Below are 22,062 nucleotides of genomic sequence, written 5' to 3' on the forward strand. Positions count from 1 at the left end.
AAAATAGCACTAATTAAACTGAAATCTGGTAAGAGAGATCTGAGATCTCTCTAATCTGAGATCTGATCTGTTTTTATAATGGTTACAGAAGATTGCAAGTGGAAAGCAGAAAATTCCTGGAGATTTGCTGAGACTTTCTTAATTCATAGTTATTGTTGGAATTGTTCCCTCTCCCCTTTTCTTTTTAACCTGCAAATTCTTGTATTCTATATTTTGCTATTCCAGAAGCTTCTGAAAATGGTAAAAAGGTATGTTTCAATTCTGTAATCCAGTGTAGCAGTGTGCCACTCAGCAGCATCAGCCAAATTCATACTCTGGATGTTGTGGCAGTCGCTCTTGGTGTCGGAAATGTTCTTTTTCAGAAAAGAAAACAAAATGCCTGGCTTGTCAGATCATGTCCTACAGCCTCTGTACCACTTTTCACTGCTTTCTGACATGCCACCTCCCACCTTTCTCATCCTGTTTGCCCCATCTGCCCATCTCTGTTTTAGGCAAGAAGCAGGATGTGCTGTGACTGATCTGGAACATGTGCTGATATGCCAGCGTGGTGCTACCTCTGAGCTGCTGGGTCAGCCAGCCAGAGTGGAAATGGTCTGAGCGAGCCTCCCCTCTTCCCGGGAATGTTTCACAGAATCATTTGGCTGGAAAAGCCCTTTCAGCTCCTCGAGTCCAACAGTTCCCCTAGCACTGCCCAGTCCCCACTAACCCCTGTCCCTCAGCACCACCTCCACATGGTTGGGAAACCCCTCCAGGGATGGGGACTCCACCACTGCCCTGGGCAGCCTGGAACAGGGCTTCATAACCCTCTCTGTAAAGGATTATTCTCGTAATATCAACCTAAATCTCCTCTGGTGCAACTTCAGGCCGGTTCCTCTCATCCTGTCACTTGTTCCTGGGGAGAAGAGACCAACCCTTGCCTCACTCCAGTTTCCTGTCAGGGAGTTGTTGAGAGCCAGAAGGTCTCCCCTGAGCCTCCTTTCCTCCAGGCTCAAGACTCCCAGGTCCTTCAGCTGCACTTGTGCTCCAAACCCTGCCCCAGCTTTGTTGCCCTTCTCTGGACACACTCCAGCCCCTCAATGTCCTTCTGGGAGTGAGGGGCCCAAACTGAGCCCAGCATTCGAGGTGCAGCCTCCCTAGTGCCCCCAGTCAAGGGGGAACCTGGAAAGCCAGAGTAAAAACTGGTCTGAAATATTACTCAAGTAGCACTGATAGCTGTGGCTGAACAAAGCAGTTTATTGTGCTTGAATGTATAATTTAATTATTGGAGATTCTGTTTAAAAAAAACCCAACAAAACAGAATCAATAGCGGTGTTGGACATATACTGATGGTCTCAGCTGGGAACTACCTTGGTTTTGTCTGGTGCTTAAATTGGACATAAGATCTGTGAAACCACCAGCTTTCATATATGAGAACAAATGTGTCCTGGTCAGGGACAAGCTTGTTTAAGAGCTAGCTTAAAAAGAAATGATTACTCAGGGCTGCACGTCTTCATACCCTCTTGAAATAGTAAATATATTCCCTTGGCTGCAACAAATAAATACATATAGGCAGTTGTTTTAGAGCATTCTTTCTCCTTTTTTTTTTTTCAATTTTAGAAACCCCAGATACATTAGATTCCCCCTATTCCTGTTTGACATTGAGTTGAAAAAAGATAAAAGAGGGGAGTTGGCAAAGGAAAGTCCTGTCAGTCTGGATTCAAGGGAAGATATGTAGCTGAGAACATCTTAGTGACATCTTTCAGTAGCTAAAATACAAGTTTTCCCTTCCTCTCCTGGACCTTTCTGCTGCATTTGAGATAAATTTGAATTATTAGCTGTCAACTGAGGAACTGCCTGTGCCTTTGAAATGGCAGCACCGCTGGAGAGAAGGGCCGGATTCCCACTGCTCGGTTCCTTTAAGAGTCCTGCAACCGTCATCTTGCTGTGTGCTCCTTTTCACTCCCTGACTTGCAGACACTGGTTTGGACACGGGGTTTGGTGTGAGCAGTTTGCAGGTGACACAATGGCGCATGATGTGCAAAAAGGGGAAGATGCAGACTGGAGAGAAGGGAGAAATTGTTTCCCCTAAGAGTGGGGAGATCCTGGGCCAGGTTGCCGCGAAAGATGGAGAAGCCCCATCCCTGGCAGCACTGGAGGTCAGGTTGGGTGTTGGGGCTCTGCTCAACCTGCTCTAGTTGCAGATGTCCCTGCTCCCTGCAGGGGGTTGGACTGGCTGAGCTTGGGACCCAAACCAGTCTGTGACCTTTTCTGCTTTAAGAGCTACTCATCTTTACTATTCATTTTGATTACAAGTTGTCAATACTAGGCTCCTCTGGGAATTTTTTTTAATACCACCTTAACCATAGGAAATATTCTTTGCATATGTCAGTGTTTTGTTTTAGGAGGTGCTCCCCTGCTCTAGAGGTGATGCTGAAGGCATTTACCTTCTCATCACCTCTGCGGCAGAGTGTAGCAATGGAGCCTCCTCTCCAGTGTGTGATTACAGCTAAGCAGGCTGCTGTGGCTGCTGTTTCCCCGTATCTATCCACTTCCCACAGGATTTCAAATCAGGCTGAGCATCTTTTCATGCATTTCTGGGTCCAGCTACCCCAGTGTGCAGCTGCAGCATTAATGGGTTCATACGTGCACAGAAAGATGCTGCGAAATTCCATACACACCCATAGTGCTTTCCGCAGGGAAAAATTTGTCTGACTTGTTCTCTTCTTTGTCCAAAGTACCCAGGACAAGCTGCAGGTCTAGAGAGCTGTGCTGTACCCTGAGTGCTGTACACTGGGTTTCTTGACGTAGGGCTTCTGTTTGCTCACATTTGGATTAAGTGAGGCAAGACATGGTTTTGTGTGTTTGTGCTGCTCTTTAGACAATGAAATACTTAATTTAAGACCTTTAGTCTGAATGATGCTTGATGATTTACATAGCCTAGCATAATCCATCCTCTTAAGATTGTGTGTGTGATAGGACTTCTGAGATTACATCCTTATCGCTGCTTTAATCCAAATACCCAGTAACGTGTCCTGTGTGGAGGGCTGGAAAGACCAATGTATCGTAGCGATGTAATGCTGCCTTGGAACTGCACTGGGCAATATAAACATAACTGCTTGGGGAACAGGGAGCAGCAGCATGTCTCTGAGTGCTGAACTCAAACTCAGGATCCAGGCTTGCTGTTGTCTTTATTTTACAATCAGAATGACCTTCCGATAGGAACTGGAACAAGCCACTTAATTTCCACTGAAGTCCTTCAGCAAAATGCTCCACCAGCTTTTCAGAGCACAGTAAGCCAACAAAATGCTCTTACATCTCTCTTAGAGTGACATGGATGGATTCTCTGGTGGCTTCTGTGTCTAGATTAAAGCCCTAATCAAGGAGACTCCTTCAACCCAGCTAGGAGCAACAGTGACGATCGAGAGCCTGCACCGAGTGTGCTGCCAAGGACTTTGGGAGAGCTTTCATTCAAACTTAGCCAGATGGCAGGGAAAAGCAGTCATGTTGTTATGGAATGACCCTGCAACATGGCTGTCGTGCGGTGGACTTGACTCAAATAATAATCCTGCGTAGGGGGTCACGTCAACCACTCTCCAAAGTCACTGGTGTTCCTGTTACGTCTAACAGATAATGCATATTAGCTCCAAGCCTGAGTAAAAAGAGATGATGGACTTGCATAATAAAGCATTATTTTAGAGGGACAATGCTGAGAAATTACAATTTTTAAACTTGCTCCTCAACTCACATGAGCAGCAAGAACTCTGAGAGTAACCTTACATGGCTCCCATGTCTTTCTCCTGCTCTGGTCAAAATAAATCAGTGATGTCACAAGACTTTACTTGTTAGTGATGTCAAGAGCTTCCTAATCATGTTTAGAAGGTCCAGGACAAGGAGAATATCAGTTCTTCATGGTTGTGTGTTTGCTCTGTTCCTTGAGTTTCTGTCTGTGGGACGCTGCTGTCAGTGTGTTGACTGATGCTGTGCTGTTATTTTAAAGGCCATTCCAGTAATTTTTTACTTGCTCTTTTTTTTAAAAAAAACCCAAACAAACAGACTTTTAAATTACACACGTAACAGATTAAAGGAATTGCTGTTCTCTGCTCATTCTTTTAGAAAAACAAATGTTTGCTCTGCTGTCCCAGCAACCATGAGAGAACTGAGTTGGGCAAGTCCAAGGGTTGGACTCTCACATTTCCTCTTGAATAACTCTCCTGAAGTCCCCGTTCAAGTGGTTTTGGAAATTTTTACGTTGCTTGGGTGCTTTGTTTTTGAGAGATGGTGAAACCTGCAAAACTGGAGAGGGAGCAGTGTCACAAGAAAAAAACAAACTGGGAGAGAGTGAGGAAGATGGTGGCAGCATGAGGAAAATCAGCGACTGAATTTAAACCCAGCTTCTTCAGAGCAGCCTCTCAGATCTTACTCCTGAAAAGAGATAAGCATCAGTCTATAAACTGCCTTAGGGTCTGTGAGCAAAGGGAGATCTGAGGAGAGAAATGAACTTTTTAAATACAGCGATGAGGTGTTAATGATAGCGTAATTAATTTAAAATCACTACAACTAATGGGCTTTGCTTTTCTTTTGTCTTTCTCTTTCTTACCCGGATCCTGTACCAAATCCTTTCTGCTCCTGTCACTTCGGGGAACAGCAGGACTCAACCAAAGGTAAGGGCTGGTATTGCACGTTGAATCAGTGTGTGAAAATTAACATATCACTTATTCAGTCTCTGGTTATCCAAGTATTAAAAGCATTTTGAACAACAGCTCTGCAGCTGATCAGCTGTTGAGTAAGAAACTTGAAGCATCTCCTTGCTGCGGAAGAGCCCTGTGCCAAAATATGAGTCACAGGAACAAATGAGAACGTTCACGCTCAGCATTACAGACTGTGACTGGAGACTCCTTGTCATTCGTGGGCTTTTGAAAGCATTTTCTGCTATTTGTGTTAAAGCAAACGCAGTTTGTTGTTATGGCTTATCCCTGCTGCGCAGGAATCTAGCTCTACCCCAGCACGTCGGGATTCAGCTCGATTGAGGTGCTCATACAGTCAGTGACATTTTATTAAATGCTCTGAGGGTGTGGGATGTTATAATCATATACTTGATTGTATAATAAAGTCAAAGAACCAAAAAAACCTTAAAAACCTTTTAAATAAACAGGCTGTTGTTTTCTCAAGTAGAGGATGTAAAATAGCCCCTCTGATCTTTTGATGCTGGGACATTAATGCAGTATAGGAAAAAAAGAAAAGTGGCGTATTTCTGAACATAAAGTATTTAAATTTCAAGGATTTTGTTATACTAAGCATTTTCACAAAGAGAGGTAGTAACTTTGGGTGTGTTGATAGTATGGGTATTCGACTCTTGAATAATTTTTCTAATTATTTTAGTTTTGATGCTTGAGGAAGATTTGCTTTATTGCTGCTTCGCTAAAATGCAACATCAAAATGCATTAACAGATAAAATGAAATTTTCAGAAATAATGGACTGAGAAGGTGGATGTGAGATGCTGGCGTGGTGCGCTTGCTCTGCTAGCGTAGTCTGAAGTGATGCAACTACAGGGATCAGCTACGGGGAGAGAGCAGCCTTTGTAAGCTTGGAGGAGAAATAAGCAGCGAAAGAGCAATGCACCGCACTTCCCTTTTCCTTTTTTTTTTTTTCCCCTATACAGAGGAAATTTTCCCTGTGGGAATATAAGTCAGGTATTATCCTGATTTTTTTTTTCTTGCAAAATACGTACTCAGGGGAGTTGTTTTTGCAAACATCTGTCCCAAAATGTCTCATTGTATGTCAGCTTTCAGGAGGAAAGGTGCCTGTGGACCTTAAATGGTTCTATCGTGGAATTGAAGCTTTTCTATTTAAAAAGATTATGGTGATACTCGTGATGGAACTCATTTGCTCTATATTGTTCCTCACAAATATTAGACTTTGATGATGACAGCTTCTGTTTGACCTCTTGTAGAGAAAGAGGTTCCTGCCCTAAGGCAGGTATTTAATTTATGCAGACAAGAGACAGGGGGAGATGGGAGGCAGAAAGAGCCAAGGGACATCTGTCAGTCTGCGAAACAGAAACTCTTGTGAAAAGTGACCTGCATGGATGGTTTTAAAGGAAGATAAGGAGAGCTCCTTGACATCAACCTGGTTGCCCCATGGACAGCATGGAAGAGGATTCACACAGTAGAAAGGAAGTTATAAAAACAAGGAACAGGCTTAAATATAGGGAGACGCAGTGTTTGTTTAGGCTTCAAACTCATAAAAAATATGTAATTCTGTGGGGACGTGTATCATGTCCAGAATAGCCCCGAGGACCATGGTGTATAGTACAGCATTGTCAGAATTTGGAAACGTATCTGGTTTGGCAACAATTTTTACCGGGTGTCCTCCTGGTTGTTTCCCTGCAGGTGTTTGCTTACGATCACTGCTTTTGGTCCATGGATGAATCTGTCAAAGAAAAATATGCAGGTAAAGTTTACTTTGTGCTTCTTGTCTCCAAGTGTGCGTGATCTAGTTAAAATACAGTGTTTGCCAAAGGGCATAGAGCATATGGCACCGAATCACAGAATCATCCATTTGGAAGAGACCTTTAAGATCATTGAGTCCAACAGCACTGCCAGGGTCCCTAGACTATGTCCCTCAGCACCACCTTGACACATCTGTTAAATCCCTCTAGGGATGGGGACTCCACCACTGCCCTGGGCAGCCTGGGACAGGCCTGCACAACCCCAGTGGGGAAGAGATTGCCCCTCAAGAGATTGCCAACCTCAACCTGCCCTGGAACAACTTAAGGCTGTTGTCTCTTGTCCTGTCACTTGTTCCTGGGGAGAAGAGACCAACCCTTGCCTTGCTCCAGCCTCCTGTCAGGGAGTTGTGCAGAGCCAGAAGGTTTCCCCTGAGCCTCCTTTGCTCCAGGCTCAACCCCTCCAGGTACTTCAGCCGCTCCTCAGCGCACTTGTGCTCCAGACCCTGCAGCAGCTTCGTTGCCCTTCTCTGGACACGCTCCAGCCCCTCAATGTCCTTCTGAGAGTGAGGGGCCCAAACTGAGCCCAGGATTTGAGGTGTGGCCTCCCCAGTGTCAAGTACAGGGAGACGATCACTTTCCTACTCCTGCTGGCCACACCAGTGCTTATACAAGCCAGGATACTGTTGGCCTTCCTGGCCACCTGGGCACACTGCTGGCTCTTCTTCAGCTGCTGTCGACCAGCACCCCCAGCTCCTTTTCTGACAGGCAGCCTTCCAGCCACTCCTCCCCAATCCTGTAGTGTTGCAGGAGGTTATGATGTTTGCTAATGCCTATCTTGTGCTATGATATGCCCTACATTGTTATGGTTCCTTCTCTGCAACAATCTCCTCATGGTATTATTTAATATCTGATACAGTAAAATTATCTTGTGTTCAACTAATTGCTCAAGATTAAAATCAACTGACAGTTGTTAAAATGTACAGGTTGAGTTTATTTGCAGGTGGTGTTATCCACCAGTGGATTAAATTCTGCAGCTGCAAGTAGATTTTTCTGCTGATAAAACTTCTGCGTATGAACATTGATAGGATGTTGTTTTAAGCACGTAGAGGTACATGCATGCTAATCACAGCTTCTGATTTTCACCATGGCGTGAAGGTGGAGCACGTCTACTGGCTGATTGTCTTGCTCTCATAGAGAGAGCAAACACTGGATGCTGAATATGTTGTTGATATATAAATATATTATTCCTTCAACAACCGCAGGAAAACACTGTTTGCTTTTACATAATTATTGAGTGATCCAAATCGAGGGGCAGGGGAATAGTTGCTTTGTGACAACATTAGCTTGAGTGTTTTAACATCAGCTTGTGTGGTTTTTGTGTTTCGACCTTTCTTAGGTCAAGATGTGGTTTTTAAGTGCCTTGGAGAGAATATTCTTCAGAATGCCTTTGAAGGCTACAACGCTTGTATCTTTGCCTATGGGCAAACTGGTAAGTCCCTTCCGGCCGTAAGCAAAAAATATTGTTGATGCAAAAGGTGTTATGTTCTCACTGGAGACTCTTTTCACGGCTGGGTTGACATTGTTTCCAGAGAAATGCCTTGTAATGTAGATAAGAAATCTTTTTCTAACATCAGATATGAGGTAGACAGGATGAGAACGAGGATTTTGTCTGTTGCTGCTGGCTTCCCCTATTTCTCACACCTTAGATTATGATCTTTGGAATTATCGTGATCATCTTTGATATATTCTCATTTTTTCTCATTTTTTCTGACTCTGCATTTAGAATCATCTTAAATGTAATGTGCAAAATTGAGTAAACTCATGCCCCTGATCTTTCTCACTGCGCCACATTATGTGGGTTTTAGTGGTTTGTCTTCCACAGTGTGACTGTATCTACCTGGAGGAGTCTTTCTTCTCTGTCAGTTTGAACTCTATTTCTTGTTTTGCTTTTCCTTTTAATTAAATAATCTTTAACTAAATTGTGTTTTGGTTTCTTCGAAATAGAAAACCACAGAAATATCTTTCACAGAAATGCAAATTATTTTATTTTACCTCTTTTTCCTATTTTCTTTCCATGTTTCGCACAGCAAGAAGCTTTGTTGCATGTACACTAATGATAGATTCAATCACACAGGATCTGGGAAATCATACACAATGATGGGTACTGCTGACCAGCCCGGCTTGATCCCTAGACTTTGCAGTGGACTCTTTGAAAGAGCACAAAAAGAGGAAAACGAAGAGCAGAGTTTCAAAGTAGAAGTGTCCTACATGGAGATATACAATGAAAAAGTCAGAGATCTTCTTGACCCAAAAGGGTAAGTCATTGTGTGTGTCAACAGCACTGTTACATGTTGTCATCCACTCCTCCTTTCCATAACAATGTTCTCATCCACTCCTCCTTTCCATAACAAGTTTGCCTTAATGGATCCCATCTAATGTGTAGGATGACTTTTGCCTCTTCCTGATCTCAGTGTCCTTTCATTTGAAAGCAAAATAAAGAAGACTAAAAGCTTGGAGTAAACTCGCCCTGCCGCTAGCTTTTGTGGAGTGACGGAGATGTCTATGTCAGCATTTTATGTGTAAACATAAGACTTTTTTGTTTGCGGATAGTCCTTGTTCTGTGCTTTATTATGGTATTCATAAGACCATCATGTTTGAGATCTGTCAGTGAGAAATTGACTTTCTATAAATGTTGTCTTAAGTCAGTCATGTGCTTATAAATAACTTTTTTTTTCCAACCAGAAGCCGTCAGTCATTAAAAGTCAGAGAACACAGTGTTTATGGTCCTTACGTAGATGGCCTATCCAAACTAGCTGTTGCTAGCTACAAGGTAAGGATCGACGTTCTGAAAGGCTTGTGTCAACATCCTAAACACTGTCTCTTAAGCAGAACAAATTTACTAAGCTACTTCTAATTACCATGGCAGTAATGTGGATTTTAGAGCAGGAGAGCTGTAGGGGTGTTGTGATCACCGGGGAGAAGAGGATTAAGGGCAGAAACTCATCTTCATCCTGTACTATTCAATAATTCAATGTGTGATGAAACAGCTTTCCTCCCAAGCTTAAGACGAGCCTATGATGTAGCCATGAGGAAGTCTGTGATTAATTACAGAACCAGGATTGGTTTTCAGTACCACATTTTGTCACTTTTTGGCTGTTGTGCTATTGCCTAGTAATTTTCTTCACCAGTAGCACACAGGCACACTGGAACTGTAAACTAATGGTTGTTTACGAGGCAAATACTTGAGAACATTATTGCATAAAACTTGTTTGCTGGATAGTAGATGTTTATATATGTATTCTTAAAGTGCCCTAATTTTTAAGAAGCATTAATATACTGTGGGAGAAACAATTAAATAGGGGATGAGAATGGTGCAGTCCACCCTGTTGCAGTCTCTCCAGGTACCCATCGGCCTCTGTGATGGTTTCTGTTAAGACCAGACACATCACGTGCTTTTCATGCTTTACGTGTTGCCCTTTGTGCAGCTTTGTGTAATATAGAGTCAAAGTGGTCTGTGGTGGTTGGTTGTTTGATTGTTTTTTAAGCATCATCCAGCTAGAGATGCTTAAATTAAAGTTATGCCCAGGACTCTAAAGTCTGAACAATTTTACAGGATTGCTGTAAAACCACGAAGCAGGGCAGCTGTGTATTTCTCAAGTATCACAACTAACATACCAGAGGACTTTTTAAGGTCTTATATGTTGGAGGAATATAACGACCCATTCAGTGTGGTTCTGTTTTATAAAACTTTGAGCATTATTGTCAGTATTACAGATGTAAAGAATGTGCATTTGACAGCTGAGGCTAAAATGTTCCAAAGTTTTTCCATTTCCTCCCTTTTTTCTTCGCTTTGGAGTATTGCTGTGTGCTGCCAGGTGCATTATTTTTGTGAGAATTTAATATCTAGGTAGATTGAATGGACAGATGTGCATGTCACAATTGGTATGATTTCTAGTCTTTAAAGGGGAGATCACTACATTTTTTTTTTTCCTCACTTTTGATCAGTCAACAGTGGGAAACCTGGTGGGAAAATACTTGCTGTATTTTACCAAAATGAGATTGTTTTGGTAGATAATTGAAAAGCATCTTAATGCAGATTTGCTTATGGCTGTGAAAATTGTACCTAGGACATCGAGTCCTTGATGTCCGAGGGCAACAAATCTCGAACAGTGGCTGCAACCAACATGAACGAGGAAAGCAGTCGGTCCCATGCGGTCTTCAAGATTATCCTCACCCACACGCTCTATGATGTGCAATCAGGGGTAAGTAAAAGAAGCTACAAGGTCCAAAGGTGAAGCTTGGATGTATGTCTCTTGCTTTAATATACTTCATAGGCTCACAGAAACGTTGGTTGGAAGGGACCTCAGGAGGTCGCCTGCCCTGGTGCACTGCGAGGCCTGAATCAGGTTAGCAGTGCCTTTGGCTGAGTCCTTGTAATGCTCCTGTGCTTGTACCCCAAGCTTGTACCCCAGTATTTCTGTTGGGAAATCAGTTTTAATAGGTGTGTAAATGGAAACGCGTTTTTTGGAATAGAAGACAAAAATGCAGGCCCCAAGTTGCAGCAGACCTGCTCGAGGCTGCAGGAAGGGTCTCCTAATCCTAGAATCTGAGCTAAAGAAATATTTTTTTTTTTCTCTACATTAAGTACAGCCTCAGAGCAGAAACAAAAGATACACTGTATAAATGAAAAATAGGAGAACACCTGAATATACATCTAGTAATCTCCTTCAAGGGGTTGTTTCATGCAAATATGTATAAACGATCATCTTTATAAAAAGAAACACTCATTTCAAAAACTTTGCATTGTATGATGTTAATTTAATATTTTCATATTTATATTCTAAATATCTAAAAGACATTCAATGTGAAATTGTTTTCTTTACATTTCCTTATATGTAAATATTCCTTGGAGGGGGGTGTGCAATACATTTGTGTTAATATTATTTAATCCCTCACAGAAAATGGTGACAAACTAAAATTGAAATAGATCTCCCACAGCAAAATGCTTTAAGCTTTGTTGATAGATCCTGTGCTTGGCCAATTCTTTGTCTTCAAAGCCTTCGAGAAATGTTGAGTGTCCACAAAGCAAATCTAAGGCATATATGTGCCTAAATATTGGATACAGTGTAAAGCATAATGAGCGTTTGGGTTTTTTCCTCCTCATTTCTCCATCTTCACCAATCTTCTTATCCAAACAATTTTCCTGGTTCTTTATTTGGATTTGTTTTCCCTTTGCCCTTCAAATCAGCAGTTGTATACCATGCTCCACTCCTTGAGTTGCCGTAATTCATCACTCCATTTTTGACTGTGGCTGTACTACGTCGTTACCATACGTATTTTTTTGTGTGGTCATGATCAGTCTGGAGGCAAAGTGTAGTTCTGATTGGCCTTTTCTGCATCTTCCAGTGACCACTGTGTGAGTTTCTGGAACAGGTTTCTCTGTTTTCCCATCTGCTAGTCCTTCCAGTTCTGGAAATTACATGTTTCAGGATGGCCTGATGATCACACTCTATTTTGAGAGGCTTAGAGTAACATTTTTGAAAGCGTATTGATTCTAATTATCCCGTTCATTCAGGGGAACGCAGCACTTTGCAACTGTGATACTGAGACGGTAAACGTAGATGCTGCAGAAAAGTGTGATGTCAGCAAACTGTTCTTAAATTCAGTGTTAGCTTGTCGACTTTCAGCTGACATAAGAAATTCGTGGAGTGTTTCAGGATGTTATTTGGGGTCAGACGAGATGAAAGGATTTGTGACAAAATCTGTGATACAGGTTTTAATACTCACAGAACTTGGGTTGCCTTTCTAGGAGGCTGTCAGGATATAGGAGACTTCTGCCATTGTAATAATTTTCATAAATTATAACATGTTTCTTGTCACATTCATTCTCACTTTCTTGAAAACGAGTATAAAGCCTGAGATCTTCAGACTTTTCAAGGTGATAAACCAGATTTGTAGACTTTCTGTCTTCTTTATGACTCTCTTGCCTGTGCTCCCTCTGCATATGTTCTTTGTTTAACACTGTCAAGGGTTAGAGGGTTCGCTACTGGGGCCTGTGTACCTCTGCTCTGGAGATTTCTGAGATGTCTTGAAGATATTAATGTATCTGACTTCACTTTGAGGGTGGCAGAACACTGAAATGTGCTGCCCAGAGAGGTTGTGGAGTCTCCTTCTCTGGAGAAATCCCAAACCCAGCTGGATACCATCCTGGGCAACCTCCTCTGGTAACCCTGATCTGGCTAGTGGAGTTGGACTGGATGATGTCCAGAGGTCCCTTCCAACCTCTAATTGCTTCACCATTCTGTGATTCCATGGTTTTTGGAGCAGCAACCCATGAGTTATTACAGAATATTGTTCGAGTCTAGTGACTTTCAAAGGTATTGGAACAGCTGCAGAGAGTCTACACCAAGAAATGAAGCTGGATTCTTGTTTGAAAATATGTCAAGCTATGTAACCTAATTTGAGTGACTAACAGTAGGTATTCTCTGGTTCCTTCTGCAGACATCGGGTGAGAAGGTGGGCAAGCTGAGTCTGGTGGACTTAGCAGGTAGTGAAAGGGCAACTAAGACTGGTGCTGCAGGAGACAGGCTGAAAGAAGGAAGCAACATTAACAAGTAAGGCTCTGCAATTATTTCTTTTCCTTTTATTCATCAGTACAATCATGACTGTCAAATGCAGTAAAATAGGATAAAGTCAATATAAGCTCTTGTAGACAGTTTTCTTCCTTCCTTCTCTCTACTTCTCTTTGACAGACAATACTCTCAGACGTTTGAATGACATCTCTGCCTTCTTAAAACGATGGGCATTTTTCATTCTGCACTGTGTTCCTGCAGCTACTACACAGTTGTGTGGTGAAGAGCTCATTATTAAGGCACTGGACTTGGGAATATTTACACTTGTTAATGACTGCTTGTGTTCTCTGTGCAGATCCCTCACAACTCTTGGACTGGTTATTTCTGCCCTGGCAGATCAGGCTGCTGGCAAGAACAAGAATAAATTTGTTCCCTATCGTGACTCTGTCCTCACTTGGTTACTTAAAGTAAGTACTCTGATCTTTTGGGGTTTTTTCAAGAGAAGGAAAAGGGAGGAAGAGGGGAGAAGAGCCCCATTCAATGAAATAACCAGCCCGTTTTTTGGCTCATTTTCTGCTTTGGTGTTAACCATAATTGTCTTTGGAAGATTAGCTGGATGTAAGCCGTGAGTATCTCTACAGACTATATTCCCTGTCTTCTGCTGATGTGTAATGGCCTAAAGAGTAAGGAACTTGAAAAAATATCAACAAAACCTCCCCAACCAAACGTAAACAGCATCATCTTTTATGGGTCCCTTTACATACAGCTTCACATACAACCTTGGGGATGATTTAATTTGGGCTCTTGCCACATGCGACTGAATTCTACATACCGGCATGGTTAGCTTTGCAGGTCTTCATTACGACCATTACCTTTTCCTAATTGTCTACTATATTCGTTAATGTACTCTACTGTTGTCAGCAGAGTCTAATTGCAGAGCGTTGTCCCTGTTACAGTCTGAGGGCCAAGTCAGAAGACTTTGTACATCATCTTCATGTCAAATGAGCAGTTAAATCATCCTCTGTACTGCACAGGACTCTCTTTGATATTATTTTGGAGGAATAAAAGAATGTATCATGCTGATTTTTCTCACCACCAGCCGTTTTTTGTCCTCTTGCTTTTGTAGTTTCTCTCCCTAGATTTTGTTCTCTTGAATACTTGGTTTTATTTTTCTTAGCAACATTTTTAGGTGGTGTTTGGATTTGACATCCCTATGATTTAACTGCACACTTGGAAAGAAAAAAGAAAAAGTTACCTGCAGATTATACAGAGGTGTGGAGATTAAAACAGATGTTTTCCTTTAGGAGATTTGAAAACAAAGTTGACTTCAGTGCTTAAGTAAAAGAAAATCTCTACTTGTGTAACCCCCTGACACCACAAGCTGTGTCTTTTAATGAACCTTTTAACATGATGACTGTGAAACAACTTATCTCTCTTCTCCCCGGTTTAGCATCATGGATACTGGACATCAGATAGCACAGTCATGAGGGCTACATAAAAATCAGAATGGTGAAACAGAAATAGCACTGGAGCTTTTCTGCAGTAAAATAAATCCTCATTTCACAGTGTTCCTTGCCCTAAGGCTTTCTTAGTGTTTAAATATATTTTTGCCTCTCTATATTTACACTGAGTTTTTAATTAAACAAGTAAAGACAGGAACAAAACCAGCATACAGCTCGCTTCAGTGTGCTCCAGCGGTGTGTGTGCTTGGATTCCTGATGCGGCTGTAACTGTCTGAGCAGGCAGCGTGGAAACTTTCCTAACGAATTTCTAGCGTTGTCGTTAGAATTCGTTATGCAGTCCCATTTCTAAACAACTCCAGCGAGCAGACTGGAATTCCTGTTGAGCACCTGTCTGATGCATTGTAGGGGCGATGACGACGGCCGTACGCAGCACATGCTTTAGCTCATAAATAGAGGCACACTTTTGTTCTGCCTTCTTTCAAGCAAACCTTCTTTGTGTCTTTAACATCCAGCTATGTTAAGTGCAAACAAAAGGGTTGGGGCTTTGGGCTTTTTACAAACAAGCTCATTGAAGAGAAGCTTTGTTTTGAAAGGGGAAAATTTAAACTTTTTTTAATTAAAGATCAAAGGGGGGATTTTTTCGTTTGAAGAGGCCTGTTTGTAGACTCCGTGAGATGGTGGGCTGTCTTGCTCTAGCTTTCAACTTATGATGCCTTGAAGCAGGGTAAATGTGTTCTAAGAGTAGGAATATCCATCATACAGGGTCTCTCCACAAATCTGAGAAACCAGTAGAATTCAGGAGATCTCAAGATCTAACACTTTGTTTCATTTTGTTGAGGATCTTTAGACCAAAGTACCGGGTGAAAAATATTTTTGTAAGCGGAAGCTTGAAGAGTGGCATCAGGTTATGGGTAGGGAGCAAAATAGCTTGTCAGTGCTTTAACTTTTTGGTTTTATTGAGATGTTTTGGCATGAACATCGTATTTTCCCATTTGAATCAGAAGCCCTGCGTGTTTTACTGATGCCTGCTGTTAAAAACATAATTTCTGAGCTCTCTTTTTAAGTTGTTTTCACAGTAATCTTGGTGCTAGAGAAAAGTGAGCTGCTTTAGTCTTAGAACTAAACTTACTTGTTTCCACTCTGTGGGTGTCTCTATGACATGCAAACCCCAGCCTTCCCAGGGTGATTTGCAGAGGTGATTTGCAGATTTTGTAGAGTTCACTATTGGTCTACCTTTCTTGCTTAACATTAAAGAAACCAGTGAAATCAGCACAACAGTTTTATACCTTAAAACTTTATTGGACGGTCTGGCTTTGGGCTTGAATAACTACAAGAGGAGTTTTCCTCGGCTTTATGGGTGTTTTGTGAATTATAGTGTATCACTATAACAGTGTTCTCAGCTACCTGTACAGCAGAGCTGCAATCCAAATAATGAGTTAATCGTGATTTAGAGCTGATTAGTGCAGTGAAGGAGGTTCCCAAAGTGCAAACTGATTGATTTGGAAGTGAAGAACCTGGGCAGCTCCCTGATAAACTTCCTCTTTTGACGTAGAACAGGGATTGCAGTTGCAGAGTGTCATTCCTTGTTTTTGAAAACGGTTGATGGATTGAGGAGAAGTCTGTCAGAAATCCCATCATTGTAATCTTTTAAAAATTTTCAGTAAATCCTTTGGAAAAACACTTCTGTGTTACAGAGTGGATCCTCCCAAGCCACGTGTTTATTGGAGTAAACATTGGTTGCTCCTCAGATGACAAAAAACCCCACGCTGGTTATCAGGCAGAAGGCTGTTCTTTTCAGTTGACTTCTCTATAAATACTCTTACCTACAAGTGCAAACCGTGCTGGCATACCTCAATTTGCTGAACACTCCACTAACGACGTCATATTCTGTACCCAACGAGCAGGCAGCCCTTTTCCATCACCAGAGACAACAGCATGCTACCAATGCAGCAGCGAGGTCTGTGCTTGCCTGACCACTGAAGCAGCCAGCCTGCTCTCAAACTATTTTAGGCATCGGGCAGCAAAAAAGAGAGTCTTAAGGAAATACTTAAAGGAGGGGTTTTAATGATTGCTGTGGAAAGCTACCTGTGTGCTTTGTAATTGTAATGGTTAGACAGGCAGCTAACATAGTCAGATTGTTCTAATGGCAATGCATGACCTAGATTTCATGGGTTATTGAAGACGAAAGTTAATAGCATGGTTCATCTCAGAAGGGGATATTGGATTAAAAACAAAGGAAAAAAACTAAACAAAAAACCCAACCAAATAAAAAAGTATTTGCTGCAAAATTTAAACCAGAATATTTTATCTTTTAGACTGGCCAAAATTGTAAACCACAGTTTTGTGATCAATAAGAAGATTGAACACTCCCTTCCTCCCCTTCTTCCCCTTCCTCCCCTTCCTTCCTTCTTTCCCCTGCTCTTCCAACACACTGCCATGCAGGAATGTGGCTTCACGCCCTTCTTCTGTCAACCAAATTCCCAAAGGGTAATTTCTTACATAACTCGAGTTAGATTGGTGCGCTGCCTAAGTGGGGGGAAGGGAAGGGCCCTATTCTGAAATGTTTATAAGAGGAAAATCAACCATATTTTTTATGGGGAGAATTTTAAGTAACTTAAATGAAGTATTTATTGGAAACATCTCACTTCCAGTCTTTAAGATACTCGGAATTCATTGTGATCTTTCCTGAGCTACTTCAATAGAGAAGTTTAATGCTGAAGTGCTTGTATTTCTGGTTTATAAACCTAATCAGAAATCAGAGAAGTAAACCTCTGAAGCCCTTACTAGGGACCATAAAGCCCAAAAAGGGGCTGTTTTCCTTCTTGTTTATCTAAAACTCCTTTTGAAAGCCAAGAATGACATTGCCTAAATGTGCTTAAAAAAACAATATTGAAAATAGCAGCTTTTCTTGATTCATGCAACTTAAAATATTGATTTTGATCTAAGCTCTGACAAAAATCTTTGTTACTTGTTGCCCCCATCTACTCCCAACCCTAGGTTATTTTTGCTGCCTAAGTTCATTGACTGGGTAAAACAAAAGAAGCCTTTTGTTTTAATTGTCAACCCTCTACCACTTTCCAGGATAGCCTTGGTGGTAACAGCAAGACTGCCATGGTAGCAACAGTAAGCCCAGCAGCAGACAACTATGATGAGACCCTTTCCACACTGCGGTACGCAGACCGGGCGAAGAACATCGTTAATCATGCCGTAGTGAACGAAGACCCCAACGCTCGCATTATACGGGAGCTCCGTGAGGAAGTGGAGAAGCTGCGAGAACAGCTCACAAAAGCAGAGGTACAAATTCTACTCTTGAGTAGCCAGTAAGTGCAGTAAACCCCTTTGTCAGGGCTTTCTGACCTGGCTCTCGAGAATGAATGCCACAAAGAATTACTCCACGGTATCTGTGAGAAATCTTACAGGCACCAGACAACATTATGAATATCTGCATAGCTGCCTCAGTGAAACTGTGAAAGGATCTGAATCTTAGATGAAAGCCAAGAACAGGCGTAATTCTGAGTTCTTTTCTCAAATGTGACAAAGCAACGGTGACATAACCCATCTGGTTTGTGATTCAGAACCGTTATGATTACAGAATTTGCCCCCTGAGGTATGCAGGGAATGCTAATGCTGGCTGTGATTTTAGAATTGACTAGTGAATTTTGGACTGTTCTCATTTGAGCTGCCTAATATGCTAAGTATCCAAGAAGCGTGGATCAGTTTCTTTAAGGTATCTCTAGAGAAATGTCTAAAAATTATTCTAAAATACAAACCACAGACTTAGCAGTGCTCTGAGAGCTGGAAGTCCTCCCTGTTTATTCCATTTGTGAGCCTTAATGCCGAAACAATGGCAGCTTTCCAACGGAGTGAAGTAGTGTTTCCTAACTGTGAAGTAATAAACATTTCCTTCTCCAAGGAATCCCACCCTGGTTGTCATCTCAGTGGCATTGACAAAGAGCATGGAAAAAGCGGTGTAGGTGGCTATTAAGAGGCTGCGCAGTAAAAGTCAAGCCCCACATTCGTTGTCTTGTGCTCCTGTCAGTTCATTACATTTGCAGCCCATCTAATTGTTCCTACAGAAATGAGCAGAAATAACTTTAAGTGAACAAAAACATTGCCCCGTTATGGCAGGTTACATTTTCCAAGCTCATTTCCAGATGCAGAGGTTACCACGTTGGGTTTTGTTTTCTTTTCCTTTTGGTGGCAGTATCTTTTCCTCCCTTGAACAACCGAGGCAGAACGGAACTTGACAGTTTACTTTTCTTCCCCCCACAAGAGTAAGGCATTATCCTTCTTCCTCTTTTCTGTTTTTAATCCACACACTTTGATCTTTTCTTGTCGAAATTAATAGCACGTGTTTTAATTTGTCTGTGCCAAGACCACCAGCTTGTCCTGCCTGAGCTGGGAATCTAAACTAAACTGCTGTCAGTAGAGAAGCACACATGCTGGTGTGGTGTAAATCTGGGCCCATATATCTTTTGGCTTTATAAGCATTGTAGGGAGTGAGGACAATTTCCTAGCTCATTTTATACTTGAAGCATGTGAAAATGTGGAGTAATTTTGCCCCAGGTCCAAATAAATGGACAAACAAGACTTAGACCTGGAGAGTAGCTGGGTTTCATCTTCCTGTCCTGCTTCGTAGTGTCTGGCACCTTCGCAGTGATACAGTTTTATCAGACATAATAAATCTTTGTTTTTGAGATTGCCTTGGCTTTGCTCTCCTGGCTGGGTAGAATTCATGTTCTCTCTTACCCTGTTTGAGATCCTCAACCAGAGAAGCACTACACAGAACACATCAGCTGACAGTTCCTAGACTGTTGTGTCTTGAGGCAGAGGAAACTCCTGTCTTAAAACAGGATTTTCCACTCCTGGCACTTGCTCCTTTTCTTGAACTAACTGCAATGTAATGAGGCCACTCTGATTTGGGTTCCTGTGAGGACTTTGGGGTTTTGTGGTAAAAAAATACACGATGGAGGACGATGCTTGCATCATGTAATTGGCATTGCATAAATAGCTACCAGCCAAACCCATTTTCATCTTGTTAGCGATAATAAAATAACTATGTAAGGAAGTCCACAGGGTTCCTGTAGCAGAGGAGCAATACGCTGGGACCGAGACTAGAGGAAATAAATATATGTAGTATAGAAATGTTGATGTCTTTTCAATATTTGGCATGTCTGATGGGTGATGGTGGGGGTATCTTCTTATTCTCACAGTAGTCCTTGGATGGAACATGGGCCTTTGATTCTTTCACAGAACAAAATTTGATCTATGATGGATTAGCAAGAAATTTGAATTCCAGTGTCTGGAAGCACATTGTAAGGCTGCTTTCGATATCCACTCACTAAAACAGACATGTGGAGGTGGATAACCAGAACATCTCAGATGCCTCAGTATTTGCTATAGAAAGAAAAAATCACACCCATCAGGCGTTCTCAAAATGAACACTAAAAATATTTTGATGGCATGGCAGTTTGTGACTGAGATGTTAAGTGCCATTTTAAGGGAGCAACAGCTGAGGCGGTGGTGGCCAGATCAGCAGTAACTGGAGGAACAAGGCTGGTTTAGATACGAGTCATTTGGGATACTCATAGGGTTGGAAATACGATTAATTTGCGTGTGAAGATCTTTGTGCAAATCAGCCACGATCAAGTAATTGGTTTGCACTGAAGTGTATAAATTCCACTTCAGCATCTGTACTTGAAACTAATTAAACTAACTTGGATGGATGCTGCATATATATGCAGTATGTATTTTAAAAAGCCATTTACTCACTGATAAATATGCTCTGGAAAGTGAGTGAAGTTAGGTTACCTTTTTCCCCCTCTGTGTCAGGCGATGTGAAGCACAAGCAGCTTTCTTCTTTTATTTGCTTTTATTTCTGCAGGCTATGAAATCACCAGAATTAAAAGAACGATTGGAAGAGTCAGAAAAGCTGATTCAGGAAATGACTGTGACCTGGGAAGAAAAATTAAGAAAAACTGAGGAAATAGCACAGGTTTGCTGCTTCATTTCCCCCCCCCCCCCCTTTTTTTCAACGAAAAATAGGTTTGTTTGCTTTGTCTGTCAGCTCTCAGAGATTGTCTGAATCTCTCCTTAAGTTTATGGGTAAGTAGGTCAAGCTTACTGCGCTTTTGAAAAGCTTCCCTTAATTCCTGTGATAGTTGGGTGCCTCCCAGCTTACTGTTCCAGTGACAAGAATAAATTGTCACTGTATGCAAATGGAGAAGTTATTTAAAAAAATAATAATCTGTGGATGAGAGGGTTATAGGCATTTTGTATTCTTCAGACAGTAAAATTGTTGTTTGTGATGAAAGATGAAGTGTTGAGAACGTTAAATGCAGGGTTACGTACAGAGCGCCTCAGCACACGAGGCAAAGGGCATTCAGAGTGTTGTAAAATAAAGCCGCACAGGATCCCGGGGGGTTTCGGTACCTCTGACACTGATACGTGGAGCATCACACCAGAATGGAACGTGATGGTTATATTGAAGAATTGTGCAGGTCACCATGGCTATTGGCTGACACGTCCAGTGCCTACCCCACAAATACTGGTGTGTATATTTGCAGTAGGGAGCTCTCAAGGGGGAGGACTGTTGAAATGTGATGAATAGCGTGTAATAAATAAGGAGAAAATGGAGCCTCCGATGCAAAGCCCCTGTGTAGATGACACAATCAGAACAGACTGTGTTGACTTCGCATTTAAAGAGCCACAGTCAGAAATGCTGGATGGGACTGCAAGGTCTTCCCTGGCTTTCAGTGCAGTTTCATACCATGGAATTTTCCTCCCTGTGTATAAGAGTGAATAATAATAACAAAGAACTTCTGCTCTCATCCTAGTTTCTAGCCATAGAACCCCTGAGTGTGCGAGAAGGTTGACAAACTGGAGTAACAGGCTCAATGCTGCAGACTAAACCTACACTGATGTTTGCTTTAGCTCTTTTCCTCCTTGTCTCTAAATTCTCAGTGTGTTACAACATTTCAGAGCTGGGAGTTTCATGAGTCCTGCAGCTGTAGAAGAAGTGAATTTTTTTTTTTTTTTTTTTGAAGGAGGGATAAGGCCTACTGTTTGTGCAGTATAAGGCTGTTTCAGGACCGCTGGGAAGCCAGTGGAAAGAACCTTCTGCCATCTTCAGTAGGCTCACAGAGACCCAAGGTTAAAGGTGTTTATATCACGACTTCTCAAGTGATTTTACGTTTGGCCAGCGTCCCCAACACCAATCTGTCAAATTGTAGCAGAGTAGGCGGGTAGGATGGAGAGAGAATTGTAAATCTGTGAGGAAAGGATGATTCCTCATAAGGAATGAGGGCCTCGAAGAGGCAGTTTATAGAGATGGAGTGGCGGTAAGGGTTCAAAGCCTTAAAGACTATGTGAATCGGCAATTTTTCACATTTTCCGTCAGTATTTGACATACTTTTAATGTGTTTTGAATGTTTAAGTTAATTAACATTAGGTCTTGAGCAAAAGGTAACAGGAACTGGCTCATTTTCTTTAAGTTAATCCCATGAGATTTAGACTGTGGGCCAAGTCCTCTTTGGGCATCACATTCTTTATCTCGGTAGATAATAAGGAATTATGTGAACTTCAGAGCCTGGCACTGAC

At 41.9% G+C, this 22,062-nt stretch overlaps 1 protein-coding gene across 1 annotated transcript in view; it reads left to right on the forward strand.

Moving 5' to 3' along the window:
* Positions 1-22,062, forward strand: part of KIF13B (kinesin family member 13B) — a gene marked incomplete at both ends in the record, with an annotated part of 110,344 nt that overhangs the window by 35,236 nt on the left and 53,046 nt on the right. Inside the window, 10 exons of the mRNA XM_010145722.1 lie at positions 4,625-4,640; positions 6,370-6,430; positions 7,825-7,917; positions 8,563-8,743; positions 9,171-9,258; positions 10,556-10,690; positions 12,930-13,042; positions 13,356-13,467; positions 17,545-17,757; positions 20,348-20,458. Coding sequence (XP_010144024.1) covers positions 4,625-4,640; positions 6,370-6,430; positions 7,825-7,917; positions 8,563-8,743; positions 9,171-9,258; positions 10,556-10,690; positions 12,930-13,042; positions 13,356-13,467; positions 17,545-17,757; positions 20,348-20,458 — 1,123 coding nt within the window. The remainder of the gene's footprint in view (positions 1-4,624; positions 4,641-6,369; positions 6,431-7,824; positions 7,918-8,562; positions 8,744-9,170; positions 9,259-10,555; positions 10,691-12,929; positions 13,043-13,355; positions 13,468-17,544; positions 17,758-20,347; positions 20,459-22,062) is intronic.

This window comes from Buceros rhinoceros, unplaced genomic scaffold, assembly GCF_000710305.1.
Source record: "Buceros rhinoceros silvestris isolate BGI_N320 unplaced genomic scaffold, ASM71030v1 scaffold7771, whole genome shotgun sequence".
NCBI classification, from domain to species: Eukaryota; Metazoa; Chordata; class Aves; order Bucerotiformes; family Bucerotidae; genus Buceros; species Buceros rhinoceros.